We start from the raw sequence: 17,460 nt of genomic DNA on the forward strand, positions 1-17,460 counted from the left end.
GGTGGGCAGAGGGTGTGAGAAAAGTAGTCCTTCTGTTTTTCACCTCCTGCCCTGTTTTTCTGGTGTTCTCAGTAGTGTCAATAGCTCTAGTGCCTAAAAGCTGACTCTCCCAGTTTTGTGCTCTCACATGCATTACTGCATTTAATCCTTGTGGATACCATGACTTGCTCCCTTTCTACAGATGAGGACACTAAAGAGAGGGAAGTCACTTGCTCAAAGCCTCACAGCTAGGAAGTGGTGGAGCCTGGATTCAAACCAAATTCTTCCTGACCCCAGTCTCTAGTGCCTTACACGGGTCTGATGACTCTCAGCCCTGCCCTTTTCCAGGGAGCTCTGAGTAATTCCTAAGGCCCCACTTTTCTCCTGCCTCCAAAACGATGTATCCAGACCAGCTTCTCCATAATCTGCCCACCTAAGAATAAAAACAGCTAACATGCGAAGTGCATTGTCCCAAGCACTTTACGTGTGTTAACTCATTCGATCACATTCTACTTTCATCATTTTACACATCAAACAAGTCTAGAGATGTGAGTGGCACAGCTGGAATGTGAATCCAAGCACATTTTAACCACTACCTAATTTACAAAGAAACAGATCCTTTTAGTCTTGGCTAACCTGGCCAAGACTAAAATAAATTTAGATATACCAAAACCCACTGCGATCAAGTCAATTCCAACTTACAACCCTTTAAGATAGAGTAGAACTGCCCCACACGGTTTCCAAGGAGCAGCCGGTAGATTGCAACTGCCGACCTTTAGTTAGTACTCATAGCCCAGAGGTGCCAAAGATTTCTGGTTGCCTATCCATGCTGCCTTCTAACTTTCGTGGCTGAAGCCACTTGACCCCACCCACTCATCAAGCCAACACTCCCCCGACTCCTGCAGCAGCCAGGCTCTCAGCAAGGAACCTAAGGAGCCCTTCTCCCTGAACTATGAGCCCTGAACATGGTCTTGCCCTGAGCTTGTCTCTGATTCTAGTCCCTCACATCTGAATCCCGGCCAGGGGGCCAAATGTCACATCCAGATGTCCTGCTGCCAGACTCACATAGCAGGGACCCGAGACAAGCCAAGTTATCATGGTAGGACCAATCTCTCCAAGGTTTTTACTTTTCTCACAAAACCTTTGTAGATTTGAGTTACTCATAATGGGGTCAACAACAGTAAGACAAATTGGGGTACTAGTATGCTCAGACAGGGACAGGCAGCCTGGTATAAGCAGCTAAGAACCCAAATCCAGGCAGACCAAGCAAGAGTTAAAAAAGCACAGTAATAAATACAAGACTGATGAAGTTATTTAATTACACAGGAACATACTATGAAACAAAGTGGTTACATAGTGGGTAGATGACGACTTCACTTTTGATTAAAAGTGTTAAGACGCATAGAAAAAACCAGGGTATATATATCAAAACATCAAGTGTTATGATCTGTTCCGTGATAAAATATTCTTCCCTGTGCTTTTGTGTATTTTTTGCAACATGATTATTTCTGAAACAAAAAAGGTAAACAGGTTACTAGAGAAAAAGTTAAACTAAATGCCAAGAATGAGGACCCCAAGAAGCCAAGGAAGGAACCCAGCAGTCAAAGTCTGAAATCCAGGACAGGCCAGCCAGAGGCCAGCAGTCAGGCCTAGACGGGGAAGAGCATTTTCTTTCCCCTCCAGGATGTATTATCAGCCTGTTTCCTCCACATTTATGTTCTCATCAGTGTACACTGAGGCACTTATACTTAACGGCCTCTGTAGGAATATTTATTGGCACACAGAAAAATGATGCCAGCAACTTTGGCTTTGAGTTGCTATAAAATATAACTATTTTATAGTTAACATACTACACAAAACACAGTAGAAACCAAATGCTTCTAGAACAAAAATCTGACTAAACCACTGGCTTTTGCCACTTTTTTGACCTGTTTATTTTCACTGTACTGTACATTTACTTTTGTTTCATGGATCTGGAAGAGATACTTTTTCTCACAGACACTAACATGAATGCATGTTGAGCAGTGGCTGTGTGATGGCCCGGTTATAAGGCTACATTAATAGTTAGCCATGTCTTCTAGGCGCTCTGCAGAATCGAAAGTTTGCCAAAATCCAAACCACCCTGAAATGAACTGATTTGAATGAGGAGTGTCGCCATCCTTGTGTCTTTACTAGGTTACCAAATATAGAACACAGCAGAATAGCAAATCCGTATTGGTGTAAACGAGGTTCCTAAATCCCAGATTCCCCTCCCCACCCCAAAATATTAAGACTGCTAGGGGCACTTTATTTAAATGACAATGACAATCCATTTCTTGCTCGTAAAAAAAAAAATTAAGAAAGGTTCATATTTTAAAACGTATTAGCAGTATATAAAAATCAACACCACTTCTAACCAAAGATACTCCCTAGATATTTCCCAAAGTTCTCTGCCCTTTTATACGGTAGCATTTTCAGGAGAAGTCAACGACGACTGTTAAGGTCCAAAAAATAAACTGGGACTATTTTTGGCACTACCACCAGCACCACCTGTGTGGAATACTAGGTCACCTGCCTTTTACAGCAAGTTAGCGTAAGTAATTAATTCCACAAAAACCTGCAGACACCAGGAAAAAAAGGCGCAGAAAGAATTATATTAAAACAATAACATAAATCTGAAGGGAAAATATTTAAAATTAAAATATTTTATCATCACAACAAAGACCAAAATATTTCTTTGCCCTTGGGCAACCAAGAAAAATTGAACTGTTTTATATCCTTCCCCCCACCAAAAAAAATAAAAAATAAAAAAGATCTGCTGGAACAGCCCTCAGTGCTTGCAGCCGGTCAATTTATATTCTTGATTAAATCAATCCAAATCCCAAAGGCTACAAAAATTTCCCTGTTAGAGCAACAGGGAGAAAATCCATTTTGGGACAGTTATTGAAGATGAAAGAAGATGTGTCTTCAGTGTGAGAACTGTCTGCTGCCAGGTGATTTCTTGCTGATGTTTTTAAAGATCTTGGACTTCTCAACCTTTCTGGCTTTCTGGTAGCCGAATCCACCACCTCCTCCTCGCTTCTTACATTTGCCTTCACTGCTGTTCACGTCTGAAGGTGAATGTTAAGGAAATCAAGCAATACAAAGATAATGAACTCCAATCTAACATCTCCATAGAGGAAAAAACATGTACACTATTGTCCTCCTACCACAGCCCTTCCCTTAGCAATGAAGAGAAAATGTGTGAACACAAGCCTCTGTGATAAACTACCAGAAAATCAGGAGTAGCCACATGATTGGGGACTAAAATTAGGAATGTAAAAGTCACATTACTTATTTTCTCCACACAATGTGATTCAAGATAATTACTTATATAAACAGGCAACTTAGCAGGAATCTATGTGAACACATTAAGAAAAAGTCCCTATTATCAAAACAAATGACTTTCACTTCTGTTTGGAACTGATCCGGGAATGCTTCACGAAGTGATAGAGCTTTCTTCCCTTCATATAACTCAATATGCTACTTACTAGAGCAGACATTTACTAAATGCCTACGATAGGGAAAGCCACCCAAAATTTGGTCTTCTTCCCTCAGGCATTACTGCCAGAACACTGAAAACTGGTGTTTAGCGCTTTAGCTTGTTTTATCTGATTCAGTTTCTTCTGTAGATCTGATAACAAAGCACACATTATAAACTGCAACAGAATCAACTGGAGGCATTCTCTTTGGCTTTATCTTGTGCCACACTTGAGTTCTGTTTTCTTTTGCTGACCTTGTCTCTTGTCTAAAACCCTTCAATGGCTCTAGGAGAATAAAAGTGTGTTGAAATGTCCCCTCCTCTCTTCAGCTTCAGATACAACCATGTGAGCCCTATTACTTTACCCCTCTGTACTTCAGCCTAGGCACAGTTACATGCTTGACTGCTAACTGCAATGGAAAACCCTATGGAGCACAGTCCTACTCTGCAATAATGGGGTCACTGTGCATTGGAAATGACTCAACGGCAACTGGTTTGGTTCTTTTTTTGTGCTTCTGCCTGGAATGTACAACTTCCCCTGGCTTCTAGTTTCTGCCGTTCAAATTTCTTTGTCCTTTTTAAGGCCTGAGCTATAGGCACTTAACCTGTCCTGTGCTCACAAGGACAAGCAGCCATTCACCAGGTGAGCACCCAGGCTTCCAGTCCTCAGCCACAGACCACCAACCCAAGTGCTACGACCAAAGTCACTTGTGTCAAGCTTTTATCCCTTAGTTCTTGGATGAATTCATAACAGAAAAAAAAGGATACTAAGATCAACGAAAGGAGGCACCTTGAAACCAAATGACAGAGCAACTTGAGGCAAATCTAAATTATTAACGTTAAAGATTTGTTTCAGAGAATGGGAATCATATGCTCGAATGTATGACTTATATGCTTCCTGGGCTGACTTATGAAGGAAGTAGTTCTTTTCAATCAGTTGTTCAAGCTGAAATGGAAAGAAACATTGATTTTAATAAAATAAAAACTGTCATTTGCCCTAAACATGTAGATTTCACACACCACAGAACAAAGCCATCCCACAGAAAACATTTCTTCAGATCTACTTGCTCCAGGCTTTGGGACATTTGCCAAGTCTTGCTTCAGTAACAACAATGCCAAAGTTCTTGGAAGGCAGGGGATGAAACAAAGTAGTGAGCACAGGAGCATGGTAAACCAGCACAGCAAGATACCATAAAGATCACATAGTCCAAACTCTTCAGTCTATGAAAAGTGGAGACTCAGAGGACAGTGACTGCCCATGGAAGCACTAGAAAGGCAATGCCAGGACTCTTATAAACGCAAAAGAAAAAAGAGCATACCTGAGACTGAATATCAGAAATTTTGGACCAGGAAAACTCAAATTCACTTAGAGGAACCTAGAAAACAAAGTATAAAGGTTAAGTGAACCAGGATGGATCAACACTGAAGAGTTTAGATAAATGAAAAATTTTGAGATGAATGAAACAGCTGGGGACATGATGGAGCCTGGGCAGTGGTGGTCTTGACACAGCTCATAGGTACTGAAGGCCAGGAAGGACAACCAGGCCTGTGGAATTCCCTGGGACAGTCATTAAAATCTGCTCCTCTAGGCTCCCAGCATTCTGGAGGTTCACACAAATCATGCTAGCGAACAGGCATTTCTTTCTTCCTGAAAGGAAAGGCAAGGCAAGGAATTGGGCAGGGACACTGAGTTGGTAAAGCACTTTTAGCTAAATAAGGATCTCTATGATCCTGATTATTCGGAGTGATGAAGCATTGTTATGGATGGAACGGTGTCCCCTCAAAATGTGTTGGAGCCCTGACCCCTATACCTGAGGATATAATCTCCTTTGGGAATAGAGTTTCATTGTGTTAATGGGACCATGACAGTGTGGAATGTGCCCTAATCACCCGTGGGGGTGGGGGTGGGGGTGGGAAGGAGTATATCACATGGAGATGGCTGAAGAATTGAGAACGCCAGGGCTGTAGAAGCTGAGACAAGGATATTAAGGATCCTTCCCCAGAGTCCACTGAGAGAGCCTTCCCCTAGAGCCAGTGCCCTGAATTCAGACTTCTAGCTTCCCAAACTGGGAGAAAATAAATTCGTTCTTTAAAGCCAGGCACTTGTATTTCTGTTATGGCAAAACTAGGAAACTAAGACAAGCAGGAGAGCTGCTCTACCACCACACTGCCCTGCGACTACAAACTTCTACAGGAAGGATTTGCTATCATTCATCATTTACTAGATACTGCTAAAGCGCCCAGCCCTGGGCACCTTGCCCAGAGAGCTTGTGTCTGTGGGGCAGACAGATGAGTGAAGAAGTGATAACTCGATGAGTACCAGGTGCTCAGGAACATAAGGGAGGGGTAGCAGAGATGGCTTCCCTGGAGAGACAACACCTAGCTCAAATGGAAGCATCCTAGACAACCAAGAAAAGGGCATTCTAGAGAAAATGTGCATAGGCCACAGGTAATTTCAGGGAGCTGCCTGTAAAGAGCTGGTGGAGGCACCTCCATCTGGCTAGACTATATGAGGGAGGCTGAGAAGGCAAATATCAGGGCAGAAAAATAAGACCTGACAGGTGTTCACAAAATCTAGCATCAAAAAGGCCAAGGATGATTCTGAGGAATTCAGTTTTAGTGGAAGGGAATGAGGTCAAAGCCAAAATATCGTGGGCTGGGGATTGAATGGGAGGCAGTCTGGGAAAAACAGAACCACTCTTCCAAAAGGGCAGACTTAGGAAGAGCAATAGGCAGTAGCTGTACTAAAATATAGGGGTATGGAGATGGGTTTAGGGTTGAAGTTAGCCTTTTCACAGTGAGAGTCCTGAGATGGTAAAGAGCTAACTGCGAGTGAGAGACTCTAGGTAATACATGAACCTCGATGAATAAGGGACAGAGGAGGAAGAGGCAGGAGTCAATGGCGACCCCCACTTCAGCTGAGGTAGGAGGAAAAGGTATTAGAATGAAGGAGAAAACAGTGGGGCGAGGGAGTGGAGCAGGAGGTGGAGATGATCAGGTGTTGAGGAGCTTCAAGGGAGTGGAAAAGGTTTCAAACAGGGCTGTAGCAGTGGGAGAAGAGGCTGGAGACACAAGAGGCACGGCTGAACAACACAGAGCTCAAGGCCAAGCCATTGGGCAGCTTTCTGTCCACACCTCCTGGGCCAACACCACATACCATCTCACTTGCTGAACTGTTTCAATAGCACTGCACCAACTCACTCTTCTGACACATTAAGAAATGGCACTTAAGGCCATCTGCATTGGCAAATAGCCCCTACAAGAGGACTCTGTTTCCACTGAAGAGTTTCCAGGCCAAGATCTTTACCTTGGATTGCTTCAAGTAACGAAGGAAACCCAATTCTTCTGGGCGCAAAATGAGCAAGGCATGCCCTCTTCCATTTAGGCCTCTGGCTGTTCTACCCACACGATGAATATACTCCTGTAGTGAGAAAAGATAACCTGGGTTAATGACGACTCCCACACACCCTGTTAACAATGTATTTGCATTTTCAGGATGTACGTGGTGGTCAGAGGACAGTCAGAACATCTGTATCCAGCCAGTGCAGATGTTTCCCCACAGGGCTGTGTCACAGAGACCCTACACTATAAAGCTATTCCTCTACTTCTTCTGGCACACACCACCCCAAACAGGTTGTTAACAGCGCAATGACCAAGGCCAAAGGAAGGCTGGACATGAAGGTCACATTAACACTATCACCTAATAAGTGTGCTTCATCTTTCAAATGCTCCCCACCCATGGTAAATGCTAGTTGACAATTTATATAATCCATTGTTTACTGAAAATACTTTAGTGAAGCTTCTACTACAAAACCACATCCATCTCTTTAATTTCCTTCTGATGTCTGTTGCTCTTAACAGATCACCCCAAGGATGTAACATTCTAACTCAGTCCCGATACCTCTTAAATGTCCATGCACACACACCTCTAGGTCCTGTGAAGCCCTACCTACTTAGCACCAGAGAAATACTTCAGTCACTGTGCAGCATAACACAACTTGAATAACTAAGGGATAAACCTCTTGTATGTAAAATGTAATTATTTCTCAGGGAACCCAGAGACGAAGTATACCCCTTAAGGTAGAACCTAGAGAGGAAGTGCACCCCTTAATGTAGAACCCTTCTAGAGAAAGCCCAAGGATGCCAATTACCTTGGGGTCATCTGGAGGGTCATACTGAACAATCCAGTCGACTTCAGGAATATCCAGACCTCGAGCTGCCACATCTGTACACAATAATATCCCCGAATCTGCATTGCAGAATTGAAAGAATGTGGTTGTTCTCTTATTTTGCTTCTGCCTTCCCTAGAATAAGATAAAAACACCCATTAGAAGAGCTTAACCTGTTTTATTTCAAGTTCACTCCCCGGCCTATGTGGATGGTATCTCTCACTCTTTTGTAGCCCTCTCCCCTCCCTGCCCAACACAGCTCCCTGTACACAGGATCGATATCCAGTGTTGACCAAAATACTTAGAACTAAGTTTAGAGGAGAGAGCAATACCGCAATCCCCATAATCTATACAGCTTGACAAGCATAACCTGTTTAAACAACAACAAAAACTCATCATCACTTACATGAATGGCCAAGACATGCAAATCAATGTAGTTCAGCAGCTCATAGTGGTATTTAACAGACTTGCAGGATGAAAAGAACACCATTAGTTTCTTCTTTCGGTTTTTTTTAAGGAATGTAAAGAGCAAAAGGAATCTTTTTTCAGAGGCACAAACAACGTATCCCTAGAAGTGGTTCAAGTGAACAGATACAAATTTATCAGACAGACATTTTCAGCTTCATGAAACGGTATAACTTTATAGAAAACAGATAAATACAGTATTGCATACATACTGCCACTCTGAGCTAGAACAAAACTGCTGCCTTGATTATAACAAAGTGTTCCTAAAATAACTTTTTCAATGACTTTAAAGATGATTTCTAAAATAAGGCTCATGTTAACTCTCAACTGGCTACAATCACTGACACTTAACACTTTTTTATATAAACCGACAGCCCAAGAGATTCTTGGAATGTGATTAGTAATGTCTTCCACATGGTATGAAGCATTAAATGACAGAGAAAAGAAAGCTGATCAAATTAGAGTTTACAGCACTTCACACCTTGAGTCACACTATGTCCAAGTTCACTATATATGAATTAAAAGTTCACTAACCCATTGGTTTTCTAGATGATCTGCAAAATAATTACAAGGAATCACCAAATTAGACCCTTTAAGGTTAAGATATGAATGGAAAGTACCTGCTCAAGACCATCCACTGTTGCATTGGCCTTATCATCGTCAACACCAACATACAAGGGCTCCTTTTTCAGAGAAATCCTTGCCAGGTCTTCAACTTTTCGAGTTTGTGTGGCAGAAAAAAGCATGGTCTGTCTGCGTACTGATACATATAAAAATAATGCAAACCTGTTAGGAAATCTTCATCTCTTCATAACTGTAAGTACCCTATGTAGAAACACGAGGACTGGGAGCCATGACGTCACTACAGATTCTACAGATAAGGGTAAGATGGGAATATCACCAACAACTTTATGACTATTATATGTTTGACAACTTGGAAGAAATTGATAAATTCCTTGAAAAACACACTGTTAAAGCTCACTCAAGAAAAAAACAGAAGACTCGAATAGCCTTATAGCTATTAAGAAAATTATAGTTAACATCTTCCTGTAAAGCTGTAGGCCCAAACGGCATCACCAATTCTAAACAAACTCTTCAGGAAATCAAAGAGGAGAATTTACTTCCCATCTCATTCTTTGAAACCAGCATTACACTGTCTTGAACTAAACTGTGTCCCCCCAAAAATATTTATTGGAATTCTAATCCCCATACTTGTGGGTGTAATCCCATTTGGGACTAGGGTCTTCGTCATGTTAATGATACCACATCAGTGTAGGAGTGTCCTAAGCCTAGACACTTCTGAGTTATAAAGAACAGCACAGACACAGAGACAAGCAGGTGGAACTCACCAAGGAACTGAGGAACAGCAGGGTTACAGAAGCTGAGACAAGGATCTCCCCCTAGAGTTGACTGAAAAAGAGCCTTCCCTACTTCTGAGTTATAAAAACAGCAGAGTAGCTACATGACCAAGCATATATAAGGGGAAGCTATTTGAAGACAAAGGAGGCAGATGAATGAAATCTACAAGCCCATGAACTCCAAGAATTGTAGTATGGGGCAGTTCTACTCTGTCCTATAAGGTCCCTATGAGTTGGAAAACTTGACAGCATGCAACAAAAGCTAAACTAGATACAGAAGGATCTCCCTAGAGCTACACACTAAATCAGATTTCTGGCCTCCTGAGCTGTGAGAAAATATGTTTCTGACGTTTAAAGCTGCCCACTTGTGGTATTTCTGTTACAGTAGCATTAGCAAACTAAGACACTCTCCCAACCAAAATCTTACGACGACATTACAACTACAGACCAATATACCTCAAGAACGTAGGTATCAACACTTATGAATAAAATTTTAGCAATACATAAAAAGGATAATACTTTATGACCAAATGAAGTTTATCCTAGAATGCAGGGTTGGCTTAACATTTGAAAATCAATCAATATAATTCACCATACCAACGAACAAATTAAAAACGAAAAACCATCTGATCATTTCAATAAACACAGAAAATGCATTTAACAAAATCTAACAAATATTCCTGATAAAAACCGTCTGGAAACTAGAAAAGACTCTTTCCTAACCTGATAAAAGGATATATACGAAAAACCTACAGCTAAAATCACAGTTAATGGTGAAAAATTGAGTGCTTTCCCTCCTAAGATCAGAACAAGACACTGATCTTAGTGTCCACTCTTGCCACTTCTATTCAACATTGTATTAGAGATTCTGGCCAGTACAACCAGGCAAGAAAAAGTTAAATGAACTGAATCTGTATTTGTAGATGACATGATCGCCTATGTAAAAATCCAAAAGGCTAGGGTCATCTGGAGGGTCATACTGAACAATCCAGTTGACTTCAGAGACACAATATTGAAAAAAAAAAAAAAATCATATTTTTACATACGAGTAAAGAACAACTGGAAATTGAAGTTAACAGAAGGCAACAAATCTAAGGCTACCTGTGGGATGTTAGATGAGATTATAATAACTAACATGAAGAGAAAGAAATAGACATGTATTAAGACTGTTTAATTTGCATTAAAATCTCTAAAATGTCAAACTACCATAACAAGTTACTATTAAATGCCTTGCTGGCGAAATGGTTAAATGCTCAATTACTAACTGGAAGGTTGGCAGCTCCAACCCACCCAGAGGCACCTGGAAGAAAGGGCTAGCAACTGAAAACTCTGGAGGAAAGTTCTACTCTACACACATAGGGTCGTCATGAGTCGGAACTGACTTGATGCCTATAGGTTTTTCTGTGGCAGTTTGATGCTTGCATTTCAAACTATACCTAAGGCTGACTGACACAACTGCTTCATCTATCATACAATTTTCTATCAACATACAGTTTTCCTGTAGGAATGACCCTCGGCTACCTCCAGTAAGTACTTTGCAAGGCTCATGCAAATGCTACCTACTAACCTGGTATAAGTTTAATAATTTGCTTTAATTCCTCTTCAAATCCAACATCCAAGATACGATCAGCCTCATCAATAACCAGACACTGTAGGTTTTTATACATAAACCCTGGGGTATTCTAACAAGACAAAGGACAGAGAAAAATTTGTAAGTTGTCAAGTTTATGTTTCACACAAAATGAGACAGGCACACCTAACAGTGTTCTTTTACCTGCATGTGGTCCAAGAGGCGGCCTGGTGTGGCCACAATGATGTTGATCCCGTTAGCAAGTTTCTGTGCTTCAGCAGATCTGTTACTGCCCCCCATGATCAACCCATATGTGTGAACGTGGTGCGTCATCAGCTCCTTTAGCACACCAAAAGTCTGCATGGCCAGCTCCCTGGTAGGTGAGAGAATAAGAGCTCCTGTTCCTAAAAAGCAAAAAATGATATAAATAGTAAAAGTCAAAGTTGGTTGTCATCACAAGCCTGTAACAGCTACAAAATAAAGTTCTAGTGAGATAACGAGAGAAACAGATACAAATCTTACCATTCCTGGGCATAAATTTTAATTTAACAATGAGTTCAACTGCAGGGATGAGAAATGCAAGGGTTTTGCCACTGCCTGTTTTTGCAGCTGCTAGAAGATCCCTAAGTATTAAAAAGGGAAAGAAGGAGAAACACACTTAGTGCACTCACTCAACAAGCATTTTTGGAATACATACCATGTACTATGCATGTAATATGTTTTAGGAACCCAGGCTACAGCACAAATAAGAAAAAGCCTTTGCCTTCTTTGTCACTGATCAATCACCTATGTTATATACTGTACCTGCTTCAAGAATAAAAATCATGATACAAAACAGAAATGAACACCTTACTCCAAACATTCATAAATAAGGCTTTTAAGGAAGGTTGAACCATAACTCAATACATAATGCAAATGAACAAGCGCACACTGATATTTTCTTTGCAATCTACTAGCACTAAAAACAAAGACACCAGTGCCTAAGTGCTGATGTTAGGCGTACCTGCCTTCCAGAAGTGGTCTGATACTTTTATGCTGAATTTCAGTCATGTTTCTAAAGCCCATTTCTTTTATCGCCTTCAGAGTGTTTTCATTGACAAGATTAGTTAGAGAAGTAAATGAAGTATCCTCAAAAGCTCCTAAACAGAAAACAGTTCAACATTAGCAAATTTTTTTTTTTTTTTAAGTTAACACTGATATATTTGCCAAAGTGATTAGTTTTGATAACTGAAGGCATTACTGGGTTGAGTCAAGCTCATAAGAGCGTCTTATAGCAAAAGACTAAAACCCCCGATCGCTGGCACATGGTAATAATAAGAAATAGTAAAAACAGTAAGAAAATCTTTTGAAGTTTTTCCATTGCTGATGGCTATTTGATTTAAAGTCCAGAGCCTACAGTGTAACAAAGGAAAAATGGGTGGAGGAGAGGCACAATCAAGGGACTTAATTATAACTAACTGAGCCAGTATGAAACCTCCAGGCTTCCCAGCCTGTGATTTTCCCATTCCATCATGGAATGAGTGAGTTTTAGAAGACAACAAAGTAAAATAACCAGGCATCCTAGAAACTATTTGTGTACGTATGAAAATATCAGGAGTAGAGAAAGGGAAAATATAGAGAAAGAAACATGAAGAACTAAGGTACCACAAAGTGGAAGATAAAAAGAAAAAATAGCAGGAAGACATAAAAACATGTCTTGTCAACATTTACTTTTTTCCACTAAAAGCCACAGTGGAAATATCACACCGTATAATCTAGAGAGGACTGACATTTTTAAGAAAATATATCTCGAAAACTTTCTGGAAGCTACCTGTGAGTCCCAGGGGCAGGCCGGGCACTTCGCTGTCATCTTCGTCACCTGGCTTCTCCACCCTTGTTTCTGCTTCTGCAGGAGCCTCGGCATCACCTTCTTCAGATGCCTCTTCGTCTTCAGCTTTTGCTTTTTTTATGTCTTTGGTTTTAAAGGATAAAACACAATTTAAAAAACACCAAATGAGATCACAAAATAAAAGACTTATGATGCAAAAAGGTTATGAATTCATTTCCCAAAGCTCAAAACATATCCAGTTTTAATTTGCTAAGAATCTCTTTTTCAACAGACTAAAACTTGTTTCATCTGTGTAAAGATTTGCTTATACTTAAAAACCCAGAGTACATATAGATCTGCCAACAAAAAAAAATTTATTTTTTAGGTTTTCTAATACATTGTACCTTCTCTTTAAGTAACAGAAAATTTTTTTTTTTAAGTTCATCTAAATAATTTAAGGAAACTAATTACACCAAATTCCATACACTTCATTGGGAAAAAAACAAACCAAAACAAAAAACAGGCACATCTGATTAACATAATGGTTTTTTAAAACTCATTACAAGCACTGACTTTTCCTCCTGTGCTCATTAAAACATCGATTTTCTATAAAACCTATTTTGCTTTAAAGATGAAAGAAAAAAACCAACAAGCAGTAAGGAAGGATTTTAGGCATAAAGAGAACAGAAAAACCAAAGACTCTTCAAGAAACTAGAGATAGACAATGAAGCAAGGGCAGCTAGCTGGGTGATATAAAACGAAATGCTCCTTGGTTGTAAGTGGCAAGGGGGACGAAAGGTAAGGCCTCCTCCTAGCTTCTTACTTCTACACTGAATAGTCCACAATGTGATCCTAAACCACCTTTCCAGCCTGACCTCCTACTACTTTCTTAAATACTCCACTCTGGGTCAAATGGGTTAACCAACATAATGGGCTTTTTCAGAAATGTATGGCAGTTAGTGATGCTAGTTAGAACAGAACTGATCTAGACCAGAACTCAGGGCTGGCCTCTCGCCTGCGCCTTACTGTCTTCCTTCTGGGAACTGGCCAACTCTGCAGGGCCCATATGTTCAAAAGCCACAGGTACTATGAGCTGGTCTTCATGGCTCATCACTTCTCTTTCCTCAGAATAGTTCTTAAACCTTAGTACTAGAATTAAATCTCCCACCTGTGATTCAATGCTTGAATGTAGAAATTATGCCTCTGGCATAGTACAGTGAGAACCCTAAAGGCAACAATCATTTTAGGTTAAGCTTACACTTACTTCAATTCAGAACTGGAATTCCTAATCTGCATGCTTTCCCTGCTTATTTAAGCAGTTTCTTGTAACCCACAAACGTGTTAGTTTATAGGCTGCATGAAGACAGCCAGGCATACTTGGAAAAGTTCAACACTCTTTTCTAAACAAAACCTTCATTTCAGATGAGATAGATAATTAGGATATTCTCATCTAGAAGTCAACAAACTTTTTCAGTGAAGGGCCAGATAATAATATCTTAGGCTTTACAGGCCATATGGTCTCTGACTGAACTTTGCTGTTGTAGTGGTCAATGTAGCCATAGAGATAAGAGTCCTGATAGTCTGCTGATCCCTGTCCTATGCTACCTCTGAATCTCTGCTTGTTCTCACTGCAACTAACATGTCTCTTCCTTCACCTGAGCTCATTCAAATCCATTCATCTTCAAAATAAATAAAAAGCACCCCCCAACACCATCCTGCTCATTCTACTCACTTGCAAATTAACATTTCATGATATTTTACATACTTTACACATCTAAATTATCACTAAGTCTCCTTTCAGGGGAGGGGTAATTTGTTAGGCAAAAGGAAGGAATGGGGTAAAAAAGTGAGAAGAATCATTAATGCAAAGTCCCTTGATACATACAGGCTGGGGAAGACAGAATCTATTGTCAGCCCAGATTTCTTTAGTGTTAGTAATTCCACACTCCTGTTAGCAAACAAGTACCCTAAAACATTGCTATTCTGTGTTTATTATAAAACACCCAGCTAATGGCCAAAGAGAAAAGCAAAATTTCTGGAATTCCAAGGAGACTGTTAATCTAAGTGTGGTGTTTTCTTCAGGGCTGTTAGGTAATGTAAAAGCATGATACAGCTCAATATTAAAACAAAAACAGTTAATCTTTTGTCCCCCAATAAAAATGTTACTTTTGGCTACCAGGCTAATTTCTGGTGTCCTGGTAAGGACAGGGGATTCTTGTGTGTCACATACATATACAGTAATAATAACAGATGGAACGTGGAGGGGTAACTGAAATATTGAATGGCTGAACTTCAAAGACAACAAAGTACCTACCAGGCCCAGCAACATCCTCCATTTTTCTCTTTTTCTTCTTCTTTTTCTTTTTTGATTCTGAATTGGGAGGCTGTGTTGTTGCTTCCCCATTGGTTAAAATGGCAAATTTCTTGGGGGATTTTTTAATTTTCACCTTTTCCAGTGTTTCTTTAGGCATGTCTCCATTTTGGGCTTCTGACAAGCCTGCATTCATACACTGTTTTACGGATTTTTTATCTTTTACACCTCCCACTGTTTCTTCACACACATCTCCATTTTGGGCTTCTGACAGGCTCATACCTGAGGCCCCTGTTTAAAAACAATAAAAATTATGACAAAGAAAATGTTTACTTAGAAACAATGAAATCTCAACCAAGAAATTCTATGGCTTTCAGAACTGAAGTTATTTAGCTTTTTCTTCCCCTTCATGTACGTTATTAAAACCACGTACAATTTCATGGTGTTCTAGTACAACAAAAGTATCCTTTAAAGAAAAATGCTGGAAAGGAGAAAGCCTGCACTGAGGTCTTCTCTTCAAAAGCACACATCTCCTTCCCTAAGGAGTTAAGTCTGGGACGGGAAAACTTCAATGAGGTCAGATGGGGTCAGGCAACAGCAGTTATAAAATAAACATATATATTTGATAAACATGACTGACATATTGAAAAAGACACATCTTATTTACACAATTACTGGCTTCTCATATAAATGAAACCTACAAACATTCCACTCAACTTTCCTAGAAAACAGTGAACTGAGTATTTGATGAAACCACTTAATTGTCCGAATATTTACCATACACAAACGCCTCAGAATATCTTTACAAAAGTTCTGTTTATATATAGCAAAACAACATTTAACCAACCACATATTTTATTCAAACTGTTATCTATATCTATATCTATAAATAGTAGCATAACTCAACAGGAACTTGGAAATAATAGTAGAACTTCAAAAATATATTCCTTAAACCCACAAACCAGTCTAGTCACTTCCTCTAGGGTTTATCTGAATACCTACTGGAGTGAGGGCATTTTGCTTCCAACATTGCCCTCGGAGGTTTTCATCTTACTCGGAACTCAAAAGGTTAATGCAATTACTTCAAGATCGCCAGCCTGCTATCAGGAAGTTAGGACTGCAAATGACATTCCTGTAATTCCTTTTCATTTAAGTCTTTGTGCAGTACACTAACAAGTTGCAGCTCTTAAGGAATTTATAACCTAGGGCTGCAAGTGAGAGACTGTGTTCGACGTGCGCAGGAAACTTTTTGAGCTGAAAATCAGAAGTGCTGAAAAACTCAAGGGGTAGGCAGAAGGAGAGAGAGGAAGGAAAACACGAGTATTTTGGAAGGAATACACAAGTTGACGATATGGAAGGAAGGTGGGTGGGGATGAGAAAACACCTGTCTGGCTCGAAATGGGGGCAGGGTGGGGGTGAGGGGGGATCTGAAGGTGGCGAGGGAGTTAGATGGGGAGGGTGGAAATGGAAAAGGCCGGTCTAGATGGGAAGCGCTACCGGAGGCCTAGGAGAAAACTCAGAGGCTTCCTATTCCAACCCTGTGAAGAGAAACTGATGCTCAGGTCAACGGCTGATCGGGGCCAAGTAGCCAGTCGGCATCAGCACGGAACACGACTTAACGCTGTCCCGGGAGGCCTTTCCACGCTCAACAATCGCACGTGTTTTTGGGGAAGCTGCTCGCGCCACACCAGAGGCGCATGGGTTCTTATATACCACGACCCGCGCCGCTCCGCCACGCAGTCGCTCCATGGCCCACGCGTGGGCCTTTTCAGGAACCGTAGCCGCGGGGAGGCCCAGCGCATCTCACCCTGTAGCTTTAGGTTTCGCTGCCGCAATTTCAGGTTCCGCTTCTCGATCTTCTTTCGCAGGAGTTTCATCGGTAGGTGAGACATGATGTCGGAAGAAAGCTTTCACCGCGGCGCCGCAGACCAACTCCTCAGTTTTTCTGGCTGAAGTTACTTCTTCCGGGCCGCACGTGCGCGCCTCGGCCAACCGGAAATACTTCCTGAGACCAGCTCCCGCCCCGTGAGGGAATGCTTCCGGGGCGCGTGCGCGATGGTGCAGTTGGTTTCCGGATCCTTTGCAGCGCCCTCTAGGGGAGCGGAGGCCTGGCCCTGCACCGAGTTACATTGGAGGGAACTGGTGCATATAGAGCGATTGGGAGTTTTGGGAGTATGAGCTACTCGTAGCGGGAAACTGAAGAGACAAGGCCAAGGCGAAGGATTCTCCGTTTTTATGTTCCTACTCTCTTTGGATCCTGGACTATTTGGGAAGTTGAATAAAACTGAATTTCGTGTATCAG

At 41.0% G+C, this 17,460-nt stretch overlaps 1 protein-coding gene across 2 annotated transcripts; it reads right to left on the bottom strand.

Moving 5' to 3' along the window:
- Positions 1-1,179: 1,179 nt before the first annotated feature.
- DDX18 (DEAD-box helicase 18) lies at positions 1,180-17,143 on the bottom strand. Of its 2 annotated transcripts, none has more exons than XM_023730173.1 (14): positions 16,966-17,143; positions 15,162-15,449; positions 12,851-12,991; positions 12,044-12,179; positions 11,563-11,663; positions 11,245-11,444; positions 11,038-11,152; positions 8,733-8,872; positions 8,054-8,113; positions 7,630-7,782; positions 6,786-6,899; positions 4,798-4,854; positions 4,247-4,424; positions 1,180-3,068 (listed from the first exon to the last, which is right to left on the bottom strand). In XM_023730173.1, the coding sequence occupies exons 1-14, from the start codon at positions 17,048-17,050 to the stop codon at positions 2,926-2,928; spliced, it is 1,911 nt and encodes a 636-aa protein (XP_023585941.1). In that variant the 5' UTR covers positions 17,051-17,143; the 3' UTR covers positions 1,180-2,925. The 2 variants fall into 2 exon arrangements, with proteins under 2 accessions (XP_023585941.1, XP_004375128.1); XM_004375071.2 differs by having other exon boundaries at positions 2,594-3,068; positions 8,054-8,215; positions 16,966-17,140.
- Between the last annotated feature and the right edge of the window lie 317 nt (positions 17,144-17,460).

Source organism: Trichechus manatus, unplaced genomic scaffold, assembly GCF_000243295.1.
Source record: "Trichechus manatus latirostris isolate Lorelei unplaced genomic scaffold, TriManLat1.0 scaffold00033, whole genome shotgun sequence".
Taxonomy (NCBI): domain Eukaryota; kingdom Metazoa; phylum Chordata; class Mammalia; order Sirenia; family Trichechidae; genus Trichechus; species Trichechus manatus.

Bases quoted from the DNA above. Each gene is read 5' to 3' on its own strand.
- DDX18 (XM_004375071.2), bottom strand. From the start codon at position 17,050: ATGTCTCACCTACCGATGAAACTCCTGCGAAAGAAGATCGAGAAGCGG. The intron at 12,180-12,850 runs GTAGCTTCCAGA...TTTTCTGTTTAG, and splicing joins CCTGCCCCTGGGACTCACAG to GAGCTTTTGAGGATACTTCA. The intron at 4,425-4,797 runs GTATGCTCTTTT...TTTCCATTTCAG, and splicing joins TTTCTGATATTCAGTCTCAG to CTTGAACAACTGATTGAAAA.